The sequence below is a fragment of the Chelonus insularis genome, unplaced genomic scaffold, assembly GCF_013357705.1.
Source record: "Chelonus insularis isolate UGA/USDA-ARS -01 unplaced genomic scaffold, ASM1335770v1 scaffold_714_pilon, whole genome shotgun sequence".
NCBI classification, from domain to species: Eukaryota; Metazoa; Arthropoda; class Insecta; order Hymenoptera; family Braconidae; genus Chelonus; species Chelonus insularis.
In genome coordinates, this window is record NW_023276795.1 from 1457317 (window position 1) to 1477856 (window position 20540).

The 20540-nt window shown below is 29.1% G+C and overlaps 2 protein-coding genes across 16 annotated transcripts; one reads left to right on the top strand and one right to left on the bottom strand.

The window, feature by feature from the left end:
* Window positions 1-20: 20 nt before the first annotated feature.
* Window positions 21-10444, top strand: Nc73EF (oxoglutarate dehydrogenase Nc73EF). 6 transcript variants are annotated; one of them, XM_035094642.1, is made up of 12 exons: window positions 21-129; window positions 1541-1798; window positions 1876-2088; window positions 4225-4327; window positions 5051-5113; window positions 5791-6046; window positions 6150-6384; window positions 6463-6642; window positions 6729-8312; window positions 8393-8547; window positions 8910-9041; window positions 9165-10444. In XM_035094642.1, the coding sequence occupies exons 2-12, from the start codon at window positions 1547-1549 to the stop codon at window positions 9265-9267; spliced, it is 3276 nt and encodes a 1091-aa protein (XP_034950533.1). In that variant the 5' UTR covers window positions 21-129; window positions 1541-1546; the 3' UTR covers window positions 9268-10444. The 6 variants fall into 6 exon arrangements, with proteins under 6 accessions (XP_034950533.1, XP_034950534.1, XP_034950535.1 ...); XM_035094643.1 differs by lacking the exons at window positions 4225-4327; window positions 5051-5113 and adding an exon at window positions 2955-3072 and having other exon boundaries at window positions 22-129; XM_035094644.1 differs by lacking the exon at window positions 5051-5113 and having other exon boundaries at window positions 22-129.
* Window positions 10445-10652: 208 nt separating this feature from the next.
* LOC118073876 (PDZ_signaling and DUF4749 domain-containing protein Zasp66) lies at window positions 10653-20234 on the bottom strand. 10 transcript variants are annotated; one of them, XM_035094656.1, is made up of 10 exons: window positions 19067-19800; window positions 18308-18540; window positions 17761-17911; window positions 13640-13795; window positions 13341-13391; window positions 12675-12763; window positions 11487-11628; window positions 11274-11312; window positions 10956-11030; window positions 10661-10819 (listed from the first exon to the last, which is right to left on the bottom strand). In XM_035094656.1, exons 1-9 carry the CDS (start codon window positions 19175-19177, stop codon window positions 10971-10973), a joined length of 1032 nt encoding a protein of 343 aa, XP_034950547.1. In that variant the 5' UTR covers window positions 19178-19800; the 3' UTR covers window positions 10661-10819; window positions 10956-10970. The 10 variants fall into 10 exon arrangements, with proteins under 10 accessions (XP_034950556.1, XP_034950549.1, XP_034950546.1 ...); XM_035094665.1 differs by lacking the exons at window positions 10956-11030; window positions 19067-19800 and adding an exon at window positions 20003-20234 and having other exon boundaries at window positions 10653-10819; window positions 18470-18540; XM_035094658.1 differs by lacking the exons at window positions 10956-11030; window positions 19067-19800 and adding an exon at window positions 20003-20234 and having other exon boundaries at window positions 10653-10819.
* Between the last annotated feature and the right edge of the window lie 306 nt (window positions 20235-20540).

Below are 20540 nucleotides of genomic sequence, written 5' to 3' on the forward strand. Positions count from 1 at the left end.
TGGTGGGAGGTAATTCTAATTTGGCTACTGCGCGGGCGTACCTGTAAGTGCGATTGTGAATTCTCGTGAGATTGTGACTGTGAGTTGCAAATGGTAGTTGGACTGTCATCATTGTATCGTTAACATCAGGTAAGCATTCTTGAAGGAAAATTTCAAATATCTTTATTCTAAAAACTCATATAATGATCGTTACTGTCAAACAATCAAGTTGCATGTCTGCTTTCTACTCTGAATTGTATAAGGATCTCTTAGAATGTTTCTCCTATTACATAAAGTTATTACACAAGACTAAAATAGTTGTTCTAGTCTAATAATTCAACGGATAATTTTATTTATTACTGTATTATTTGTCATTTCAAAATTCTAGATCAAAAAAATAACCTCTCATGAGAGACCTTGATATTTTATCGATGATACCGGAAAATAACCTAATTTCAAGAAGCACACACATTTATGGTACACGTGTGTGTGAATTCGTGTTACCTATGTGCTTACCAGTAATGGTGCAATCTTACCAATAATTGGTGTATTAATTAAATATCAGTAAACAATTATTTATCTAATTTTTCTTTTATCATGTAACCTAGAAATATATGTATTTGTTAAAATTTAAAGTAACTACCAGTGGTCTCAGTTTTACATTGTGTCAGGTTAATCGGTGTACTTGACCTCATTGGAACATACAATTGTAAGATAACTTTGACTAAGAATACAAGTTCTCTAGAAAAATAGTGTAACTTAGAGCGCAAAATCATATGATATGTAATAGGGGAAATTCTATTTATTATCAATGGAAAAAATTTGGAACGATTTTCAATATTGTCAATATCAACATTAGATTGATTATTATGTATCAAGAATATTGACAAATGTTGTTTTAACTTTGAACAGATAATCAATAAAATTATATATTGTTTTTTTTTTAAGTAGCTGTAAACAAATTATTAAAAAAGCATTTAAAAAACGCCGGTTTCTTTAGAGGTCAACCAAGTTAAGACGTCAATGTCTCTGGCAAAAGATCAAAAAACGAACTACCATACCTATTTATTTCACGTCAACTTATTTCAATGCTAACCCTTCTTTTCTATTATGCAAATGATAAACGATTTTGCGCATTAATTATTGAAGTAATTTATTGTTTTCTGTTACTTTCATTAATTATGATGATTATTATTTTTTATGCATAAATAATGATAGACAATGTTAAATTCAATGACCTAATAAAACTTATTCTTCTTATTAATCTGTCAAAAATATATACAGCAATGAAACGTCAATCAATCAGCAGACAAAAGATAAGCAAATGATAATAATGAAAATAAAATACCAATAAAGATAATAACAAATAAAATTGGCAATGAAAATTTTTTGTCTCATTCTCTTTCGTATTCATCATACTCACAATGTTATTATATTTTTGGGTCAAATTCTACCAATACATTTGCCTCGAATGAGTATTTTTGTGTTCATGAATTGTCGTAGCATTTTTATCAAATATTCCATTGATTTATTTTTGAATATATGTTTTTTTAAATTACAGGTCAAAATGTATAAAGCCCGGGTAGTATTCAGTTCACTTACTCCCTTGGCACCTCGTGTTTGTGGAGGTGAAAGATTTGCTTCCTGGCTAGTTGGAAGCAATTCTCTCTCTCGTACATCACAAGTTTTTGTGGCTGTTGAGCCATCCAGAAGATATGCTAGTAAAGTAGCAACAGAACCATTCTTAAATGGAAGTACGAGTTCTTATGTCGAAGAAATGTATAATGCATGGCTCCAAGATCCACAAAGCGTGCACGTGGTATGTTATTCATCTGTATAAAGCTATTATTTTATATTAAAAAAAAAAAACTAAATGACTTTTTATTTTCATTATAGTCATGGGATGCCTTCTTTCGAAACAGTACCGCAGGAGCAGGTCCAGGACTTGCTTATCAAGCACCACCATCGTTAGCATCAAACTACAACCAAGTTCCTTTAGGATCTCTTTTGCCAGCTTTAGGAGGAAGTTCACAAGTTGGTCAAGTACCAGTTAATGAAAAAATAATTGATGATCATTTGGCAGTTCAAGCTATCATAAGATCTTATCAGGTACGTGCCGTTGATAGGAACAATAATAAAAGTTTTGTCAGTAAAAGAAAAAAAAATATAAATTGACAATAAGTTTTTTCATTTTTTTTTTTTATTATGAATTTTATTTGCATAAACTAATTGATAAATTTATCAATAAATAATCAAAGTAAATTATCCTTATTTTGATAAATTACGCAAAGATGACTCGATTAAAATAAATTATAAGAATTGAAAGGAAAAAAAACTGAGTCACTCAGCACCTCCCAGTTACAGATAATTCGTAGAAGGGAATGATAAAAATACTATCATAAATGTTAATATTATTATTTACAATAAAATGTTCTATGTTAGTGGCATGAATTATAAAGCAAAAAATTTATTAATACCGAGGGAAATTAATTGTTCGAGCTCTGCATGAAAAGCAAAGTATTTACTAGACAATTGGAGAATCATGTAATTTGTGTCACAGGTTAGGAAGATTTTGAAACACCTTGTTTCAGTAGTTTCAAGCATGATAATATAATAATAAAAAACATGTGATAAATTTAAAAGTGTTAAACTCACAAATTGCGTTCATTATCACTGTTATCATTTTTTTTATTGACTTTTATCATACTACAGCTGCTGATGATGCCAAACTAAAGAATTGACAATCATTTATACACATTGAAATGTTCATTCAATCAACCATCGATAATTGAATTATTTTTATGCATGTTTTTTGTTTCATTTGCTGTTACTATTCATTAACTTAGGAGTAAAGGTAGTTGTGAACTTAACTAGATACCATAACAAAATTTAGTCCATTTGGTTGGATAATCTAAATCAATCAGTCAACTTTATTAAATAACTCATTATGATGCGATTTATTAAATGGAATCTAGGCCCGGGGTCATTTAGTCGCCGATTTGGATCCCCTAGGTATCATGAGAAATGATGTACATACACATTATGCAGCCCGCAAGGGATCTCCAGAACTTGTACTACGACAATATATGCTTGGTAAGGTTTCATTAAAGACCACACAAACGTCTATTCGTTCATACATTATCCTCATGTAATAAGGTGAAGGCCGTTTCAATTTACAAGCTACGAGAGTTAATTTCGTTATTTTTGTTTATTTACCAATATTATTGCCTTCATATTATTATTTTGAGTTATTTTTTGGAATTAGTTATTCCAAAGTAAATAACCATTTTATTTATCCTTTGTAATTATTTTAAATTACAAAATATTTTAAATCTTTTATAATTAGCAGATTTAGAAATTATTTGGAATTTTTTCTATGATTAAATAATTGATAATATGGAATTTTTTGTTTATATTACTGTGTAGACTGGTACTGAAAATGTATATTGATAGTATTAATGATTTACGTCTAGACAAGAGAATTTTAAATTCAATTAGCACTTGAACATGTGCTTACTTAACAATCAGATCCATTAAAACTCTTTCATTCATTATTTCATTTCAAATGGTCGTCAAAAAAAAAATATGAGAATAAGTGACATTATGTAAAATTATACATCAATTTTATTCGTTTTGTTTATGAAAATGAAATATTTTCTTGAGATTTATTGTTTAAACAATCATGCATCAATCGATTATTACATTTAATCACTTGATTTATTATGTTATGGTTTGCATGTTTACAAATGCCTGTCTGAAATTTGCACGCTAAAAAGTTATTGTTGCACGTTTATCAATTATTACAATATAAATAACATTTTTATTTTTTTTACTAACCAAATGCTTTGATTAAGCTTTACTAAAATGCACTCTTGAGTATTTATATTTTTTTCATGATAATTTGATTTTGCTCCACTTGAGGGAGGTGTTAGGTGAGCTAACATGGTTTTGATTAAAGCTTGAATTAATAATAAATTGTTAACAAATCCTTATTAATAAAAAATTATAAGACATTTATGACATGTCAAAGAAAAAGGTGTCCTATAAATTTGTAAAACATTGAAAAATACCAACAATTACAATAACCATAAAAATAACAAGACATATATTATTATAAAATAGTTCCATCAACTGGCGTTTATTGATTTTTGATAAAAATTGAATAATAAAAAATGTTAATGATTAGGTTTGAAAAATATTATATAAGTCGATGTAGCAGACATGAATTTAACGTTAAATTGACAGATCCGAGGGCATCATATCGCTAAATTGGATCCACTTGGAATCAACAGCGCTGATCTTGATGATAAACATCCACAAGAATTGCTCTATAATTATTATTCGTTTGGTAAGCCAACTATTAGGTAACTTCATTATTGAAAAATCTCAAATGTAATTCAATTTTTATAGAATTAAATTAAATATTATAGTATCTTGAGATATTTTTTACATTAAAATACTATAATTATTATAAGAAAGTATCAAAATTCTCTTCTTTCAATTATTTTAAATATCGTTTATTATATTTCAGTAGTTTACATTTATAATTTCCATAATTATTCATAAAAAGACCATCATATCATATCCATTTTATAACCGTTTATAATTTCAATTACTTTATTTATTATCTCAGTATCTCAATATTATAACTTAATATTCATGTTTTGATGGAAATGAATCATTCATATTATTTAATATGATTGTAGTTAAAACATTAAGTATTTTACTAATTAATTCATGATAAGTCTATCTATTTTTTCTTCCACAGACGTTAAAGTCGTCTTGAGGTGACGTATTATATTGAACTTGACGTAAGAATCTAATTTATGTAGCAGATTAGTAAATAATCTGAGCCGAAGAAAAAAAATTATTTGATGAATCGAAAGTCTATAGATAATTACTCGTTTTTAACCGACTACAAATAATTAAATATTTTTGATTATTCTTTTAATTTATATTATAAAAATTAAAAAAAAAAAAATTGATTCTTATGATAGATTTGTAAAAAAAAGCGCGCTTACCTAAAGATTGGAGGTAAATAAAATTTTCAGTCAAAATTTAATGTCCACAGGAAAGAAATCTCGCATCACATACTCTCAGGATCTGCAATATCGAGTAGCTGCTCTAATGAAACGTATGTAGTTATACCGACCCAACTTCGAATTTTTCGATTTATTATTTGTCAATTTTATTGGGAGACTGAAATTATTGGAGATCATTAGATTTCTTTCTAGCCGTTCTATATCATGAGGTGAAAAGGCATTCAAAATATTGAATATTTTAAAATCATCAATGACTTTATTCATTTATTACAAAATGAATATAAAATATAAAAGATAGTTTACAGTATATACTATCAATCTCGGTTATTGGGATGTTTATTTCTTTCTTGCTAATATTTTTTTTTCATGAAGCCATATTACTCATTTACACACTATCTATTGTAAATTGATTTCTTTTGACACCTGCATGGATTTTGTGTTTATTCACCTACTCATTATTGTACTTCATTATTATCATGATTTTCGTCATATCATCAACAATTTTTAGGCGTTCGCATGATTACCATTTTTGTCTAAAATAAAAATTCAATTGTATTCATAAAAAGTGTTTTATTAGTTTCGTAAATTTTGAAACAAAGTAAAATATATTGCTTTTATTCATTGCAGCAATTTCAGTATCAGTTATTATTTTTCACAATAAAAATAATTCATAAAGTTATCAATTATTTAATTTTAGAAAGTATAAATAATACTTACTTTGGAAATCAAAGAATTCTATTAATGTATTAAAAATCTTTGAAAAAAATAGAGGAATCAGACATGGATCGAGTATTTAAACTTCCATCAACTACATTTATTGGAGGAAAAGAAAAATCTTTACCCCTCAGAGAAATTTTGAAGCGGCTTGAAAACACGTATTGTGGTCATATTGGCGTAGAATTCATGTTCATTAATTCTTTGGAACAATGTAACTGGATAAGACAGAAAATGGAAACTCCGGGAATTATGGAAATCAACAATGATGAAAAAAGATTAATTTTAGCTCGGCTTACTCGCGCTACTGGGTAATTATTTTTACTTGAATAAACTATAATTTTTTTTGAGCTATAAAACTTACTATAATTATATCTCCATGTTATATTTAAATAAATATTATTCTTATTCCAGTTTTGAAGCCTTTTTAGCACGTAAATGGTCATCAGAAAAACGTTTCGGACTTGAAGGTTGTGAGATTTTGATTCCAGCAATGAAGCAAGTCATTGATAAATCAACTGAGTTGGGCGTGGAATCAATTGTAATGGGAATGCCTCATCGTGGTCGCTTAAATGTTTTAGCAAATGTTTGCCGTAAACCATTGAATCAAATCTTCACTCAATTTGCTGCATTGGAAGCAGCTGATGATGTAAGTTTTCTCATTGTAAAATATAATTGATTGTTTAATTGAATAATAGTTTTCTAATAAATATGATGACTCATTCAGGGTTCTGGTGACGTTAAATATCACTTGGGAACATATATTGAGCGCTTAAATCGCGTAACGAATAAGAACATCCGTTTAGCCGTTGTCGCTAATCCATCTCATTTGGAAGCTGTTGATCCAGTTGTTCAAGGAAAAACGCGCGCCGAGCAATTTTATCGCGGGGACGGGGAAGGCAAAAAAGTAAACATATTTTTCTTCTTTTTTATTGATATAATTATTTTTTATGAGCAATTTTATTTATAATTGATTGAATAATTGTCTTCTAGGTCATGTCCATTCTTTTGCACGGTGACGCTGCTTTTTGTGGACAAGGTGTTGTTTTTGAAACCATTGGTTTATCAGATTTACCTGATTATACAACTCATGGTACCATTCATATTGTTGTTAACAACCAAATTGGATTTACAACTGACCCACGGCATTCTCGCTCTTCACCTTATTGTACTGACGTTGCTCGTGTAGTAAATGCACCTATTTTCCATGTCAACTCTGATGATCCAGAAGCTGTAATGCACGTTTGCAAAATCGCCGCTGAGTGGCGAGCAACGTTCCACAAAGACGTTGTAATTGATATTGTATGCTACCGACGCAATGGTCACAACGAAATTGATGAGCCCATGTTCACCCAACCTTTAATGTATCGTAAGATCAGAAATACTCCTCCAGGGTTAGATATTTACTCAAAAAAATTAATTGATGAAGGTGTTGTTACACCAGAAGAAGTAAAAGATGTCAAAGATAAATATGAAAAAATATGCGAAGAAGCTTATACCAATGCTCGTCAAGAAACACACATTAAATATAAAGATTGGCTTGATTCACCATGGTCTGGATTCTTTGAAGGAAAAGACCCATTAAAAGTATCTCCAACTGGAATTAAAGAAGATACTCTCACACATATTGGAAAAAAATTCTCATCACCACCTCCTAACGCAGCCGAGTTTGTCATTCATAAAGGAATTGAGCGTATCTTAAAGGCTCGAATGGAAATGGTAGAATCTCGACAAGTTGATTGGGCTCTTGGTGAAGCAATGGCATTTGGATCATTATTAAAAGATGGAATTCATGTTAGATTATCAGGCCAAGATGTAGAAAGAGGTACTTTCTCTCATAGGCATCATGTACTTCATCATCAAACTGTGGATAAAGCTACTTACCGACCTCTTTGCTTCCTTTATCCGGATCAAGCTCCTTATACAGTCTGTAACAGTTCTCTTTCAGAATTCGGAGTATTAGGATTTGAATTAGGTTACTCAATGACAAATCCCAATGCTCTAGTTTGCTGGGAAGCTCAATTTGGAGATTTTAATAATACCGCTCAATGTATCATTGACCAATTTATCAGCAGTGGTCAAGCTAAGTGGGTAAGACAATCGGGTCTTGTGATGCTTTTACCTCATGGTCTTGAAGGAATGGGTCCCGAACATTCTAGTGCCCGTCTTGAACGATTTTTACAAATGTCTGCTGATGATCCAGATTATTTCCCACCTGAAAGCGAAGAGTTCGCGGTACGACAGCTTCATGACATTAATTGGATTGTAGCTAACTGTAGTACTCCGGCTAATTATTTCCATATTCTTCGTCGCCAAATTGCTCTACCTTTCCGAAAACCTTTAATTCTTATGACACCTAAGTCATTATTACGTCACCCTGAAGCTCGATCAAGCTTTGATGAAATGACCGAAGATACTCAATTCCTTCGACTAATTCCTGAAGACGGAGCTGCTGCTAAGAATGCAAGTAATGTCAAGAGAGTACTGTTTTGTTCTGGAAAAGTATACTATGATTTGAAGAAATCTCGCGCAGAACGAGGTTTAGATGATAAAGTTGCCATATCAAGGGTTGAACAGGTAATGTAAACTTCAAAACATAGTAAACGTACTTGAATTATTTATTATGATGGTAATAATTACAATCAATTTTTCAATAGATATCACCGTTTCCCTATGATCTAGTAAAGAAAGAAGCGGCAAAATATTCAAATGCTGACTTAGTTTGGGCACAAGAAGAAGCTAAGAATCAAGGTGCCTGGACTTATGTTCAACCGAGATTTTCCACAGCTGTTAATGGAACTCGAAATCTTTCGTAAGTATTTTGTTTTATTTTATTTTCATATTATTTTTTATTAAGTTATCAGTGATCAATCTTTCAAAAATGAATTCATTAATTTTTTTAAGTTAAAAAAAAAAAAACACTTATAAATAATTTTACGATATAACTGCATACATGGCCCACGTTTTTAATCAAAGGAACAATATTTGTTAAATCAAATAATAATAACTTTATTTTTTACGTATCACAATGGATTTATTCAGTACAGCACGGTGTTGGTATCAAATTTATAATTCATTAATTTGATTTGCTTCTATTACTGCAGTTTTGTTTTCTCTTATTTCTTCTAAAGAAATTCTTTAAAATAATATAAAAAATGTTGGGCCATGTTGCAGTAGCAGAATTTCGGGAGAAAATAGTGGTGGTTGGTTGAGTAGTTTATTTTCCTCATCCAAGTCATCAAACAAATCAGAAACTGTGAATGAAACACAATCAGAACAATCGACAGAATCAAAACGAACATTGAGGTGAGATTGGACATTAACTTAAAAAAAAAAATACGAATCAATGGATAAATGTGAAATATGTAAATTGAATACATAATATGAGAATGAATTATTAAATAAAAGAAATTCAATATCTATTTTCAGATACGCTGGTCGTCCAACAGCTGCATCACCAGCCACTGGTAGTAAACCACAACACCTCAAAGAACTTAAACAGTTCCTAGACGATAGTTTTAATAATTTGTAAGACATTTTATTATATAGAAACATAATTTTATTTATTTTTGTCCTTTAAATTTTTTTATCGATCATCCGCAGTAGAATCATATATTACGTTCATAGAAATTAATTTTGAGACTGTAACATTCAGCTGTTTAAAGCTCGTTTTATCCATTTTTAGGATGAAAATTTGATTAACACTATCAAATAAATTATTTCATCTTTTTTAGTAAATTTTAAACTAATAGATACATAATTCATGTTTTCTTCATATAACAAATTTACTCAATTGTATTTAGTATTAACAAAAGAACACGGATGATCGACAGAATTTAGTTTGTCAATGAATGACAAAAATGGAAGATTGAATGGTAGGAAGTTATGTATATTCCAACGTCACTAAGTGACTTATTTATGTGTGGGTACTCGATTGAATGAGTTCGTGCTACGTGATGCCTTGTAAAAATTAAAATAAATAATAATGTACTGAAATGATTATCTCATACTTAAATAATTCTTAGGAAATTTCATCAAAACAAATATGGATAAAGTTATTAAATTCATTCAAAGAAATATACGTAAATTTTTGGTAGTTAATTTTATTTTATAAAAAAATTCATCAGTTAATTTATAATATTTTGTGTATTTTGAACACATATTCAATTCATTTTACTGATGCTAAATTTAAAAGTCCCTTAGATCAAATGAAAAATAAAAATGAGGAAACGGTTTATGAATGTATGGAATTTTTTGAAAGTAATATTTTACCTTGAAGAAGAGAAAAAGTTCAACTGAAATTGAATATAACAGGAATTGTAGATGAATTATGGTATTATTTAAAAGTCTATAGTAGACTGATATTATTTACTCTTAACAATTATAACATTTAAAAAATTTCAGTATTTATTCTTTTAATCCTGTGTATTATCTTTTAATTATAAAACATCAAGATCGAACCATGTTGAGATCCAAAACAAAAATAACTAGCTCAATTTTTAATAAAGAACTAGTGTAACTAAAATATTTAGATGAACATGGTTCGACAAAATGGAACTGTTTAAGGATCTTACAATGGTGCACATAGTTTTAAAATAATAAAATAATTTTAATAATAAAAAAATAACTATGTTGAATTTTTCGGCCAGAGGCAATAAAGTTTCAGCATATGTAACACTGTTAAGTAATTAAATTATACATAAACAAATTGGTATACGAAGTATTTTTTATTCTCTCTTAATTTCATTTTAGTTTAAAATAAATTCCTAATAACTACTACTGTGAATCACCGTTTAACGTTATATTATGGAAACACTGAATAATTTTAACTCAATTTTTCATCAAAAATATTTATTTGATAAATAGTATATTTTAGCATTAATTCTATAGATTTTTAATAATTTATGCAAATAAACCTTATTATTGCATATTACAATTAAGTAAATATATTTAATTTTCATAAAATAATATTTATAAGATCAATGAATTATTTAATAATCCGTTGTTCCAAGCACGCTGTACATAATCCTTTTGAAGCTGTTGCTTTGATGAATTTTTTCTCCATCTTCATCATAACCACTAGCCTGAGAATTAAAATAATAAGAGTTACAAATATTATTATTTTTATTTAATAATAATAATAATCAATTTTAATCACTCATAAAACTAGAGGACGTATTTTTTAATAATTTGTCATGTATAATGCAATAATGAACGTACAATTGATGGTAAAATTTAGTAGCTGTTGACACGATCCTTTATGAAAGGAAGAGGAAAGGGACGATACATTCCACCCTTAATCAGACAAATATTAAAAAATTAATGATCCATGCTTGAGAAAAATTTCTTGTTATTCATTTATCTTATTTTATAGAAATTAAATATTAATATCGTCTTAAGGAATATTCTTTATTACATATTTTATCTGTTTTTCAATTACGTAACGGATAAAGAAATAGACACAGTAGATCAACAGAGATTCGGTCAGACATGATGCAGTGAGATGTACTTTTTTGTCAAATAGGAGAAATTACTTACGTAGGACGAGGCTGGACTTTTTGATGGAGCATAGTGAACCTGCGATTAATTAAAACAATATTAATAATATAATGTATATAACATACGAGTACTTGAAAATTTTTAATTTTAAGGATTGAATCATTTTACTTTACTAAAAAATTCTTAATGATATAATCCATGTATCTAGATGTCAGCAAAATTAATATTAATTAATCAAAATAATGATCTTACTCTATTATGATGAGCCTTTTGAGGTGCAAAAACACCAGCACGTGTTGGCTGGTTGACTTCATGTACTTCATCCATTTCCTCTTCTTGAAGAGCTTTGTAGGCCTCACTTTTGCTTGGATCATACTTCATCGGCTTCTTTGCACTATATATAATTTGTACACGAAATCTTAACTCGCGTTTCAACGAAATAATGTACAGATAAATTTAACTTATAATATCTTTTTTAAAAATCTAAATACAAAGCTCACGAGCACATTCTCGTGCAAATAATCACTATTATGAGACTAAATTTCTAACTAATAACAAAACAATCGAGCAATAAGCAATACACGCACTTTGATTATTTGTTAGTAAAATAAATTTTTCAAAAATATAATTTAAATTTTGATATCGTTAAAAATTAATAATTACTGTCAATATAACACATGCAACAAGAGATCAAATCTTTGGCTTTTATTTATTTTAAAACTCTAATACGACTTGTTTGAAATAAAAAAAAAATTTTAACTATACGCGATTGATATGAGAATAATTAAAGTAGAATAAATGATCATTGAAGACTATTCGGAATTGGATTATAGAATTTTAACGAACATATTTATCAATAAATGATCACATGAGGATGAATGTATGTAAAAAAAAAATAATTAATTTTTTGGCCTATTAAATTGTGGCCATGGGTTTTGTGTAGCTTCTTCCCGGGCCTTTTCTTTCATTAATCTCGCCTGTTCCTCAATATCTCGCTTTTGTTTCACAAAGGAAAAGTCGATAAAAATGCTGGAAAAGCAAACAATACATAAACATATTTTTGACAATTTACGAAAGCAGCACAAAACGTGGAGAGCGAATCTATCGATCCATTATACGCATATAAAATTTTTTATCTTATCATGATCGTTATTGTTTGTTATTACAATAATTCTATTTGATGTTATATTTTTTTTAGTTTAATGCATTATTAAGTATTAATTTTCAAACGTATTAATAGAAAATTAATGAAAAACTTGATTTTTATATATACATCTTCATTAATATATGTATGCTTCATCGCAAGCTCCACGACATTCAGCAGCTTTCCTCAATTATTTTTTAAAAAAAATATTAGATTGTTAAAAGCTATAGATTAAGAGAAAATAAATTTAAATATTTTATTATCATGTTGAAGTGTTTTATTATATATTTACTTACGGAATGGCCGACGTTTGACACTTTATTGTGTCTGCAATATTTTGATCTGAGTAGAGTCCAATTGGTGAATTGAATTGTTTATGGACAACCTGTTAAGATAAATAATCATTCATACATAACGAAAAAGGGAAATAAATAAAAGCTAGAAATTACTTGATTTCTTTTGAAATGGGATGATTAAAAATAGATGAATATATATAGCACTTGAAATTCGTAAAACATCATGATGATAATTTAAAGGTTTCTTATTTATTATTGTTGTATGATATAATTGATGAAAGAGACTTAATTTAATTGTAATTGAAGATTTATTAGTAATTTTATTTATAAGTCAATCAAAACACACATCAGCGGCGATATTTAGTTTTTACAATTTAATTTATCTGTATATTCAAAAAAATTTATAAACAATGTGATATTATTTTAGCTGAAATAAAATTAAAATAATGGAAAATTATTCACTTCCTTCTAAAAAAAATCTGTCAAATATTTAATATTAAATGCAACAAAGGCGAAGCAGTAATGATATCTCTATTAATGATATAATTGAAATAAAATATTTAAATTGATGGATATTTACTATCGATGATGAATTGCTAAAATAAAGATTAAAGAGTATATGATGTTTCTAAGCACCAAAAGCTATTTAGATAAATAATATCAAACCTTTGGAACTTCATTCGGTCCCAAGACACGCTGCAATACCGATTCTGCCACCTGTTTTCAATATATTTAAAAAGACACGCGTTTTAAAATGAATGTTGAGTGAATAATTATGATTATTATTACGATAAAATAAATCAAAAAAATATATATTCAATATTTTAGCAAAAATAATTTTCAATCTGACGATTCGTGAATTTTTTTTCGATCAAATTATGATTTTATGCTGATTTTCCACCTCGAGCCTTCAGTTCAACAGTAAATTCTGCATAGTATTGAACCTGGCGGCTGTATCTACCTACTTTTTGTTTCATCGCCACCTCAGGATGTGCCACTTCATAGTGATGAGGGGCAGCTCTGATCATTGGATTTGGATGATGGCGTAGATAACATTCACCTAATGGTGCATCCTTTTTAATCTTTGCTCCTGGCAAGACTAATGGAGTTGTACGATAGGGCTGAAAAAGAAATTATTCAACTTGAATAAAATTATAATTGTCAATAATTATTACATGAGAAAGGTTTATAAATATTTTCAATGCTTAAATTTTTTCATATTCATACAATTCCTGAAAATGCGGGGATTAAGGTCACTTGTTTTAAATTTCGAAATTCCAACACGTACTCTCTTTTTCTCTCTCTCTAATTCAGGTGGCTACGCGCCAAAAAGCACATTATTTGTGAACAAATAAAATACTTATATTTTTATTATTATTTTCAATTGCTATTGAATTATTTTATTGTCAAGTAAATTAAATAAATAAAAAAAAAAATAGACTTATTTACAATGTTTAATTGAAAAACATGTGTACTCCAATGTTGTGATTTTTATTTTAATTAATAATTTTATGTCTCTTAATGGATAATAATATGGAATAAATATTTGTAAATAAAATAAATAACTAGTATTTAAAAAAAATATGTAATATAATGAATTTCCTTTGTAAACACTAATTTACGGATGAAGGAAAGTTACACCTACGCATCTATTTACAAAAATAAAACTCGTTGACAGCCGGATGTATACGAAAAAAATTCCGACACCGAGTTTATAACGCCTCCTTATTAATTTAATGAAATGATTTTAATTTTTTAAATATAGTTCAAAAAAAAAAAACTCATCATAAAATTCTTAAACTTGTATTCCATAAACTCAGTGAATTTCGGAAAGAAATTCGATCTGTTTTGGCAGACGTTAGATTATAATCAAAACGTCGTTTCAGCTCATACAATAAAAGGAATTGCATAAATGTTAAGGTGCAATGCTGCAGATTATAAAAGCTTGGCAGGAATACACGTCGTTATGTCACACACAATGATGACGAAATGGTCCTGGTAACATTAATTTCAGCTTTTCTTATTGCTGCATTTGTTTTTTATAAACTTGAAATGTTCTACAATATTTATGTACTGTCAAGCATTTAAGCACTATTTAATTCCACATGGTCTTTATATTTTTTCGCAATAATTCTGTTAAACAATCATCTCGAAAAAAATATTTAAGCTTGTAAACAATATAAAAAAATTTGTAAATACTATTATTATGATATTGTTCTTATTATAGATGAGCTGTGTTGAGAGATATGTTCTAAAAAAAAAAGTTGTCAATAACTCGAAACAACTACGAATCCAGAATAAAGCTTTGAATATATTCATAATGTAATTCATACAACTAGAAGCACTTGAATTTTTTTTTATATAATTTAAGAAGATTCATTTAACATCATACCATCTAATTAATCTGATGTAAAATAAAGATTATGTTAATAATAAATTGATTAATGGTAGTGTTGTTTTATTTAATGATTCCAAGTAATTCCAAATTTATATTTTTTATAACAAGTGGGTCAAAAAGATAATAACAAATTAAAATATATGAGCAAAGACGATATGCCAAAAATAGCCGAAGGTTTTGAGCTGGCAAAAATAATCTGTCGTTTACGTTGCCACATCATGATCTCTATTTAATTTTTTATTTTGTCCCCGATATGTAACCTTCTAGCATATAGTCATTCAACTTCTACTAGGGTGTTGTCATGTCAATATCCTCAAAAATATTTGAATACAATTTATCAGGAATTTTAGTGAATCCTTGGTAGTGTTTGAGACAAATTTGATAATAGCATCATTGCTAAAAATAATATTTAATCATGAATGATCTAAATTGATCCAAAGTTAGTAAAAAGTTTATGACTTAGAGTGGATAATTTTTTCTTTCATCTTCTACCAATCTGTATCATAGTCCATTTGCTCGTTGTGAGGTCATCGTGCTCCTTCTATTCTGGTTTTACTGAGATGTCAAAATGATTTTTCTTTCAAGGACAAACAATAAACTGAGAATCTTTCGGTAGAAAATTACTTTTGTGCTTCCGGATAATATGTCAAGGTTCGCTGGCGTAATCCAGTTATAATTATATCATTCTCCCATTACATCACTTATGATCTTGACTTTCATCTGATTATTAAAATTACCGCCAACTCATTCATTAATCTACACTTCCCATCTAATCTTTAATTCATTCATCATTTTAATCATTAACATTAACACTCATGATTGATCATGAAACATCTGGAGAAGTATCCACAATCATCATGAAAGAAATCCATCAATTAGGCAAAATGAATTTGGAATATTTAAAATCCTTTGAGAATATAGAATTCAAAATTGATAACTACATAGAATGTTAAACATCTGATTGACAGCTTGGCAACAAAAAGTCATCTGTTAATTCACCGGCCATTAAAATCAGTCTGGTTGGATTTTAGTAATCAATATTTGTCAGATATTTAATACTTAATCGTAATCTATTGCACATTCATTGAAAATAAAAACATCTACCATTAAATTCACTGTGATGATATTTTTATTTTTCAATCATACCCAGTAAATTGCAGCTTCTTCATCTTTTGGTTGACGTTCAATTGTGTATCGATAAGTCGTCGTATAACCCGGCATGTTGCCACTACTTTAATATTATAAAAGATTTAATTAATTTAATATCGTTTAGTTCAACAAAATTATTCAGACACAGTTATTGAAATAAGCCTAGAAAATATTCAACTGGACTCCACAATGATTTGGATTTCTGAAATATAAACGCACTGGTTCGAAGCGCGGGAGGCACTAACTCTGGCGTTTTCCAAGTATCTTACAAACCTCTGCCTTACTCATACGATGCATGGCTTGTGTGTATCTTGACTCTTGTCAAGATTTTGAAACTCCTACGTTCTTTTCAGGGTTATTAAGATACTTAAATATCAAACTGATGATGGACATCTTAAAAAATATTCTTCTTTCTTTTGTATTATGAAGCTTGACAAGAATATTTTCACGTATTTTTGTATCAACAATTAATTGGAAGAGTTTAGAATACACTTTTCTTCATTGCCATCAGCATTGACATAATACATTATTTCATGAAATTCCTTGTTAAGCTAGAATTCGTTGATCGATGAGAGTAATTGCATGTGCACTGGTGATTGTTTCAGTGCTAAGATAAGAAATGAGGACACAAGTGAAAGTTTAGATAGAAATTGGATGAGTAAGTATCGAGATTGGTAAACGAACGGTGGTTCCGATGCAAAAGTGATATTTATAGATCAACTCTCCGCGGATTTTCAGACATCGAAAGGCGGGCCAACGAAAATATATTCTCACTCGTGTCTACGTTAGCTGAAGTTATCTCATTTGTACATTGACTGTTTCATTTTTCCAACATTTATTTGTTTTCAGGGTTGTAGTATTTTTTTCCGTCATCACAGTATATTTCTAAATATCCGCATTTATCTATATATACATTTTCAATAGTTAAAAAATAATAATGTATTCATTTTTCATCAGTCAACAAAATGAATAAAAAATCTTTTAAACAACATGAATGATTCAACAAACATTTTTATGAGTACTTGAAAAGTGCTAGAATGAAAATATCGATCGACAGCTGTTAGAATTTGATCCACACACGTACTTTTACACCGGCCATTCTTTTCGCTCAGCAAATCAACTCGTCTACGAACACACCGTGTCATATCAGCCAAAATAGCCGTCGTTTGTACTCTAAACTTAGAGACAAGGCAGCTGTGCTTGTTCATGCTTGCATCATTTCAATAGATTCTTAAACTTTCCATCAGTTGAGTTAATATTTTCTTATTAATTCCATTCATTTCTTCAGCACTTTTATCATGAATTTTTTTATTTAAAATTAACTGAAATTGTTGAAAAATACTTAAAATCATTTAAATAGAGACAAAGGTGTCTAAGAGATAAATTGAAACTTATTCTTGGATACTTTCCATCGACTCGACCGAGTTTATCCACACAATCACATAAGAAAGTTATGTACTGTTACGTCTACATAATGATGATCATTATTTATGTATTTCTCTAAATGAGCTCTGAATTATTTAACTATATAATATTTACCTGAGATAAATAAAATCTTTCTTCTTGAACTTCTTCAATATGTTCTTTGGGTGGATCAAAATGATTCGGTGAAAAGGCTTTATATTCACGAGGTGACATCAATGGTGGAACTGGACTTTTTGGTAGAACTTTGGGCTGTGTTTCTTTGGGCCTATTTAGTAAATAATTATGTTAGGAAGAGAATTGATTTAAAATAATAATAAATATAGAGAGAATTTAAGCTCAATCTGTGGAAACCCTTTCTTACATAAAATATTTTTTTTAAATTTAATTATTAATAGAAAGGTATGCGTTATTTTTTTAACAAGAAAAAATCTTCATAATATTTAATTAACTAAGAGTTTCCAGCAGATATTTATTTAGTCGTGGTTATTCCCCCTGGCGAGCATCGTTCGATCAAGCATTCGCGATGAGGCATACAAGCATTACTTGATAATAGTTTTGTCAATTTTAAAAGAGTCTTGAAAGTAATTAGCAATGCAGCTGTTAAGAGCAATAAAAAAATAAAATCAATTGTAGAAAGAGTGAAGTGAATGTTTGTTCTGACAAATTAAAGTATGCAGCCCCGTCGTTTGAGTAGATCGACTCGACAATCGATGACTGTGAAGTGTATCGATTGCATGACAGATGATTTGTCAACAGCTCAGACCTTTCCACGACTAGTCTTACAGACTCTGAGTTTTGAAGTAAATTCTGGGCGTCCACGTGCCTCAAATCACGAGCATCATAGTCATCTATTTTCTTGATCACGTCACCCTTTCGGAGATCATCATTCTCAGACTATAACAAACAAATATAATACATCATTAATATACAGAAAAAAAAAACTTAAAACATTTTAACGTTTTCTAACATCGTATTCAATGTTATTTGAATATTTTAATATTTTCATTGAATTTCTCACAATTTCTCTATCTTACATTTCAAAATATAACGTACCTATAAAATATTATAATAAATTTTCACATTTTAATCCACTAAAATTAGTCGTAAACAATATTGAGTTATTGTCAGATCCAACTTGGCCATTGAGTGATGAAATTATTTCTATGTGATTTTTATTTTGCCAAGTAATTTATTTTTATTATTTGTATAAATTATTGAGTTTCAAGCTTTTTACTAAAGAATTTATATACAAATTTTTGTCTCATTGATTCATTGAAGGTCTAATGATAAATTACCATAAACCCAGCAATTCAGATAGATACAATAAAATCACTTGTCAATAAAATGATTGTAAACATTTCATAATTATACCAAAAAAAAAAACTTTTTATTTACAATTTTATAAAATAAAATCACTCACACGGGTGACGACAATCGGTGTATTTAAATCAGCACCCCCAGCAATGCGAATGCCCCAAGGGCGGTTTGGGTATCTTCGCAAGTTTAATACTAACGTTTGTTTCTTCGTCATACTCTGAGCTCAACAGTTGTCAGCTTCTTTTTGTAGTCAGTTTTAAGAGGAAAGAACCACACGAATGTGAAAACAGATAAAAAACAGGAAAACACAAAGTGAACACAAATAGGAGAGATAAACAAATGACGACGCTTGCGTGGGATAAACTTAAAATGTAGTTTCAGAATATGGTAGCGGGGGGATTCACAGAGTTCGGTATACTGTCAACTGTACTAAAGAACTGCGGTAACGAATTGCACTTTGACAGGCAAATGCATATCTTCAGTAGATTGCCAGTGGCCCTGAAGTTACCCAATAAGCGCCGGCATAACTCGACTCAGTTTCTGCCCAATCTGGCCTCATTTTCTATTGGCATACGTTGCAAGCATCAATATAAGCTCGCTTTTCAATCTGCTACTTGCCCCTTATTTCTATGGTATTTATAATGTCTACAATCATTGAAACAAATCATTATCGTGACTATTAACTCTCAGGGATTTAACAGTCACTAGTCATATTATTTTTAAGGGTACTTCACTCACAAGACACGAGACTGAATACTGACAATACCGCCAATGTATTTAAATTTTGATTGTTTCCGCGCCGCGAGATCGCGGGATTTTTGAACATACATCATTTTGCTATTGTGTTCAAATTTGTATAATTTGTAAATACTCTGTTATCAAGGTTATCTACATAAATGTCTAGCACTGAAAACAAAAATGCATTTTATATATTAATTAAAATATTTCACTTCACAAATATCTTATTATTGTCATTTATTAATCATTATTTACTTCACTAAAAATTTCAACACTTCACTGGTGACTTAAAAATACTCACATAGGTCTCATAATAATTTCCAATGGAAAATTTTAGAGCCATATTTTTGTCCTCCTCCTTATTCTCTTTTATAATTATTTAATTATCTTCTTTTCAGTTAATTGAATCAATATTCTATCCCAGATATTTATAAAATATTAAATTTTAGCCTCATTAAATTACTATGAAGAGCCAGTGGATCACACAGCTTTTTCTTCCTGCCGACGATCTAATTAGTTTGATGATCACTCGATTAATGAGTTTAAATTAAAAGAATGAGAAGTAACTAAAATAGAGATAGTAAGTGTAAAGGAAATAGGGGTGTTTGCGTTTCGAGACTCAAATTAGCAACCTATAGCGCTAAAGGTTAATCAGTTGTAGACTAGAGATTACTCGTGTTCTAGTGACTCATTTATCTCAATATATTAGTTGTTAGAAAATTTAGTTAATGACATATCTAATGACTTCACCGGAGACTGACCCTAATGATCTTGCATACTTTCAAGGCTGCATTACGACCCTGTCATGTGAATAAATTTTCTAGATCGATGAGGTGTGA

Coding starts and splice junctions, on each gene's coding strand:
- Nc73EF (XM_035094642.1), top strand. CDS start 1,547: ATGTATAAAGCCCGGGTAGTATTCAGTTCACTTACTCCCTTGGCACCT. Junction 5,114..5,790: donor AGTAGCTGCTCTAATGAAAC/GTATGTAGTTAT, acceptor TGAAAAAAATAG/AGGAATCAGACATGGATCGA. Junction 6,643..6,728: donor GGGACGGGGAAGGCAAAAAA/GTAAACATATTT, acceptor ATTGTCTTCTAG/GTCATGTCCATTCTTTTGCA.
- LOC118073876 (XM_035094655.1), bottom strand. CDS start 19,177: ATGACGAAGAAACAAACGTTAGTATTAAACTTGCGAAGATACCCAAAC. Junction 17,912..18,307: donor GGGGCTGCATACTTTAATTT/GTCAGAACAAAC, acceptor TTTACTAAATAG/GCCCAAAGAAACACAGCCCA. Junction 11,313..11,486: donor AAAAGGCTCATCATAATAGA/GTAAGATCATTA, acceptor AATTAATCGCAG/GTTCACTATGCTCCATCAAA.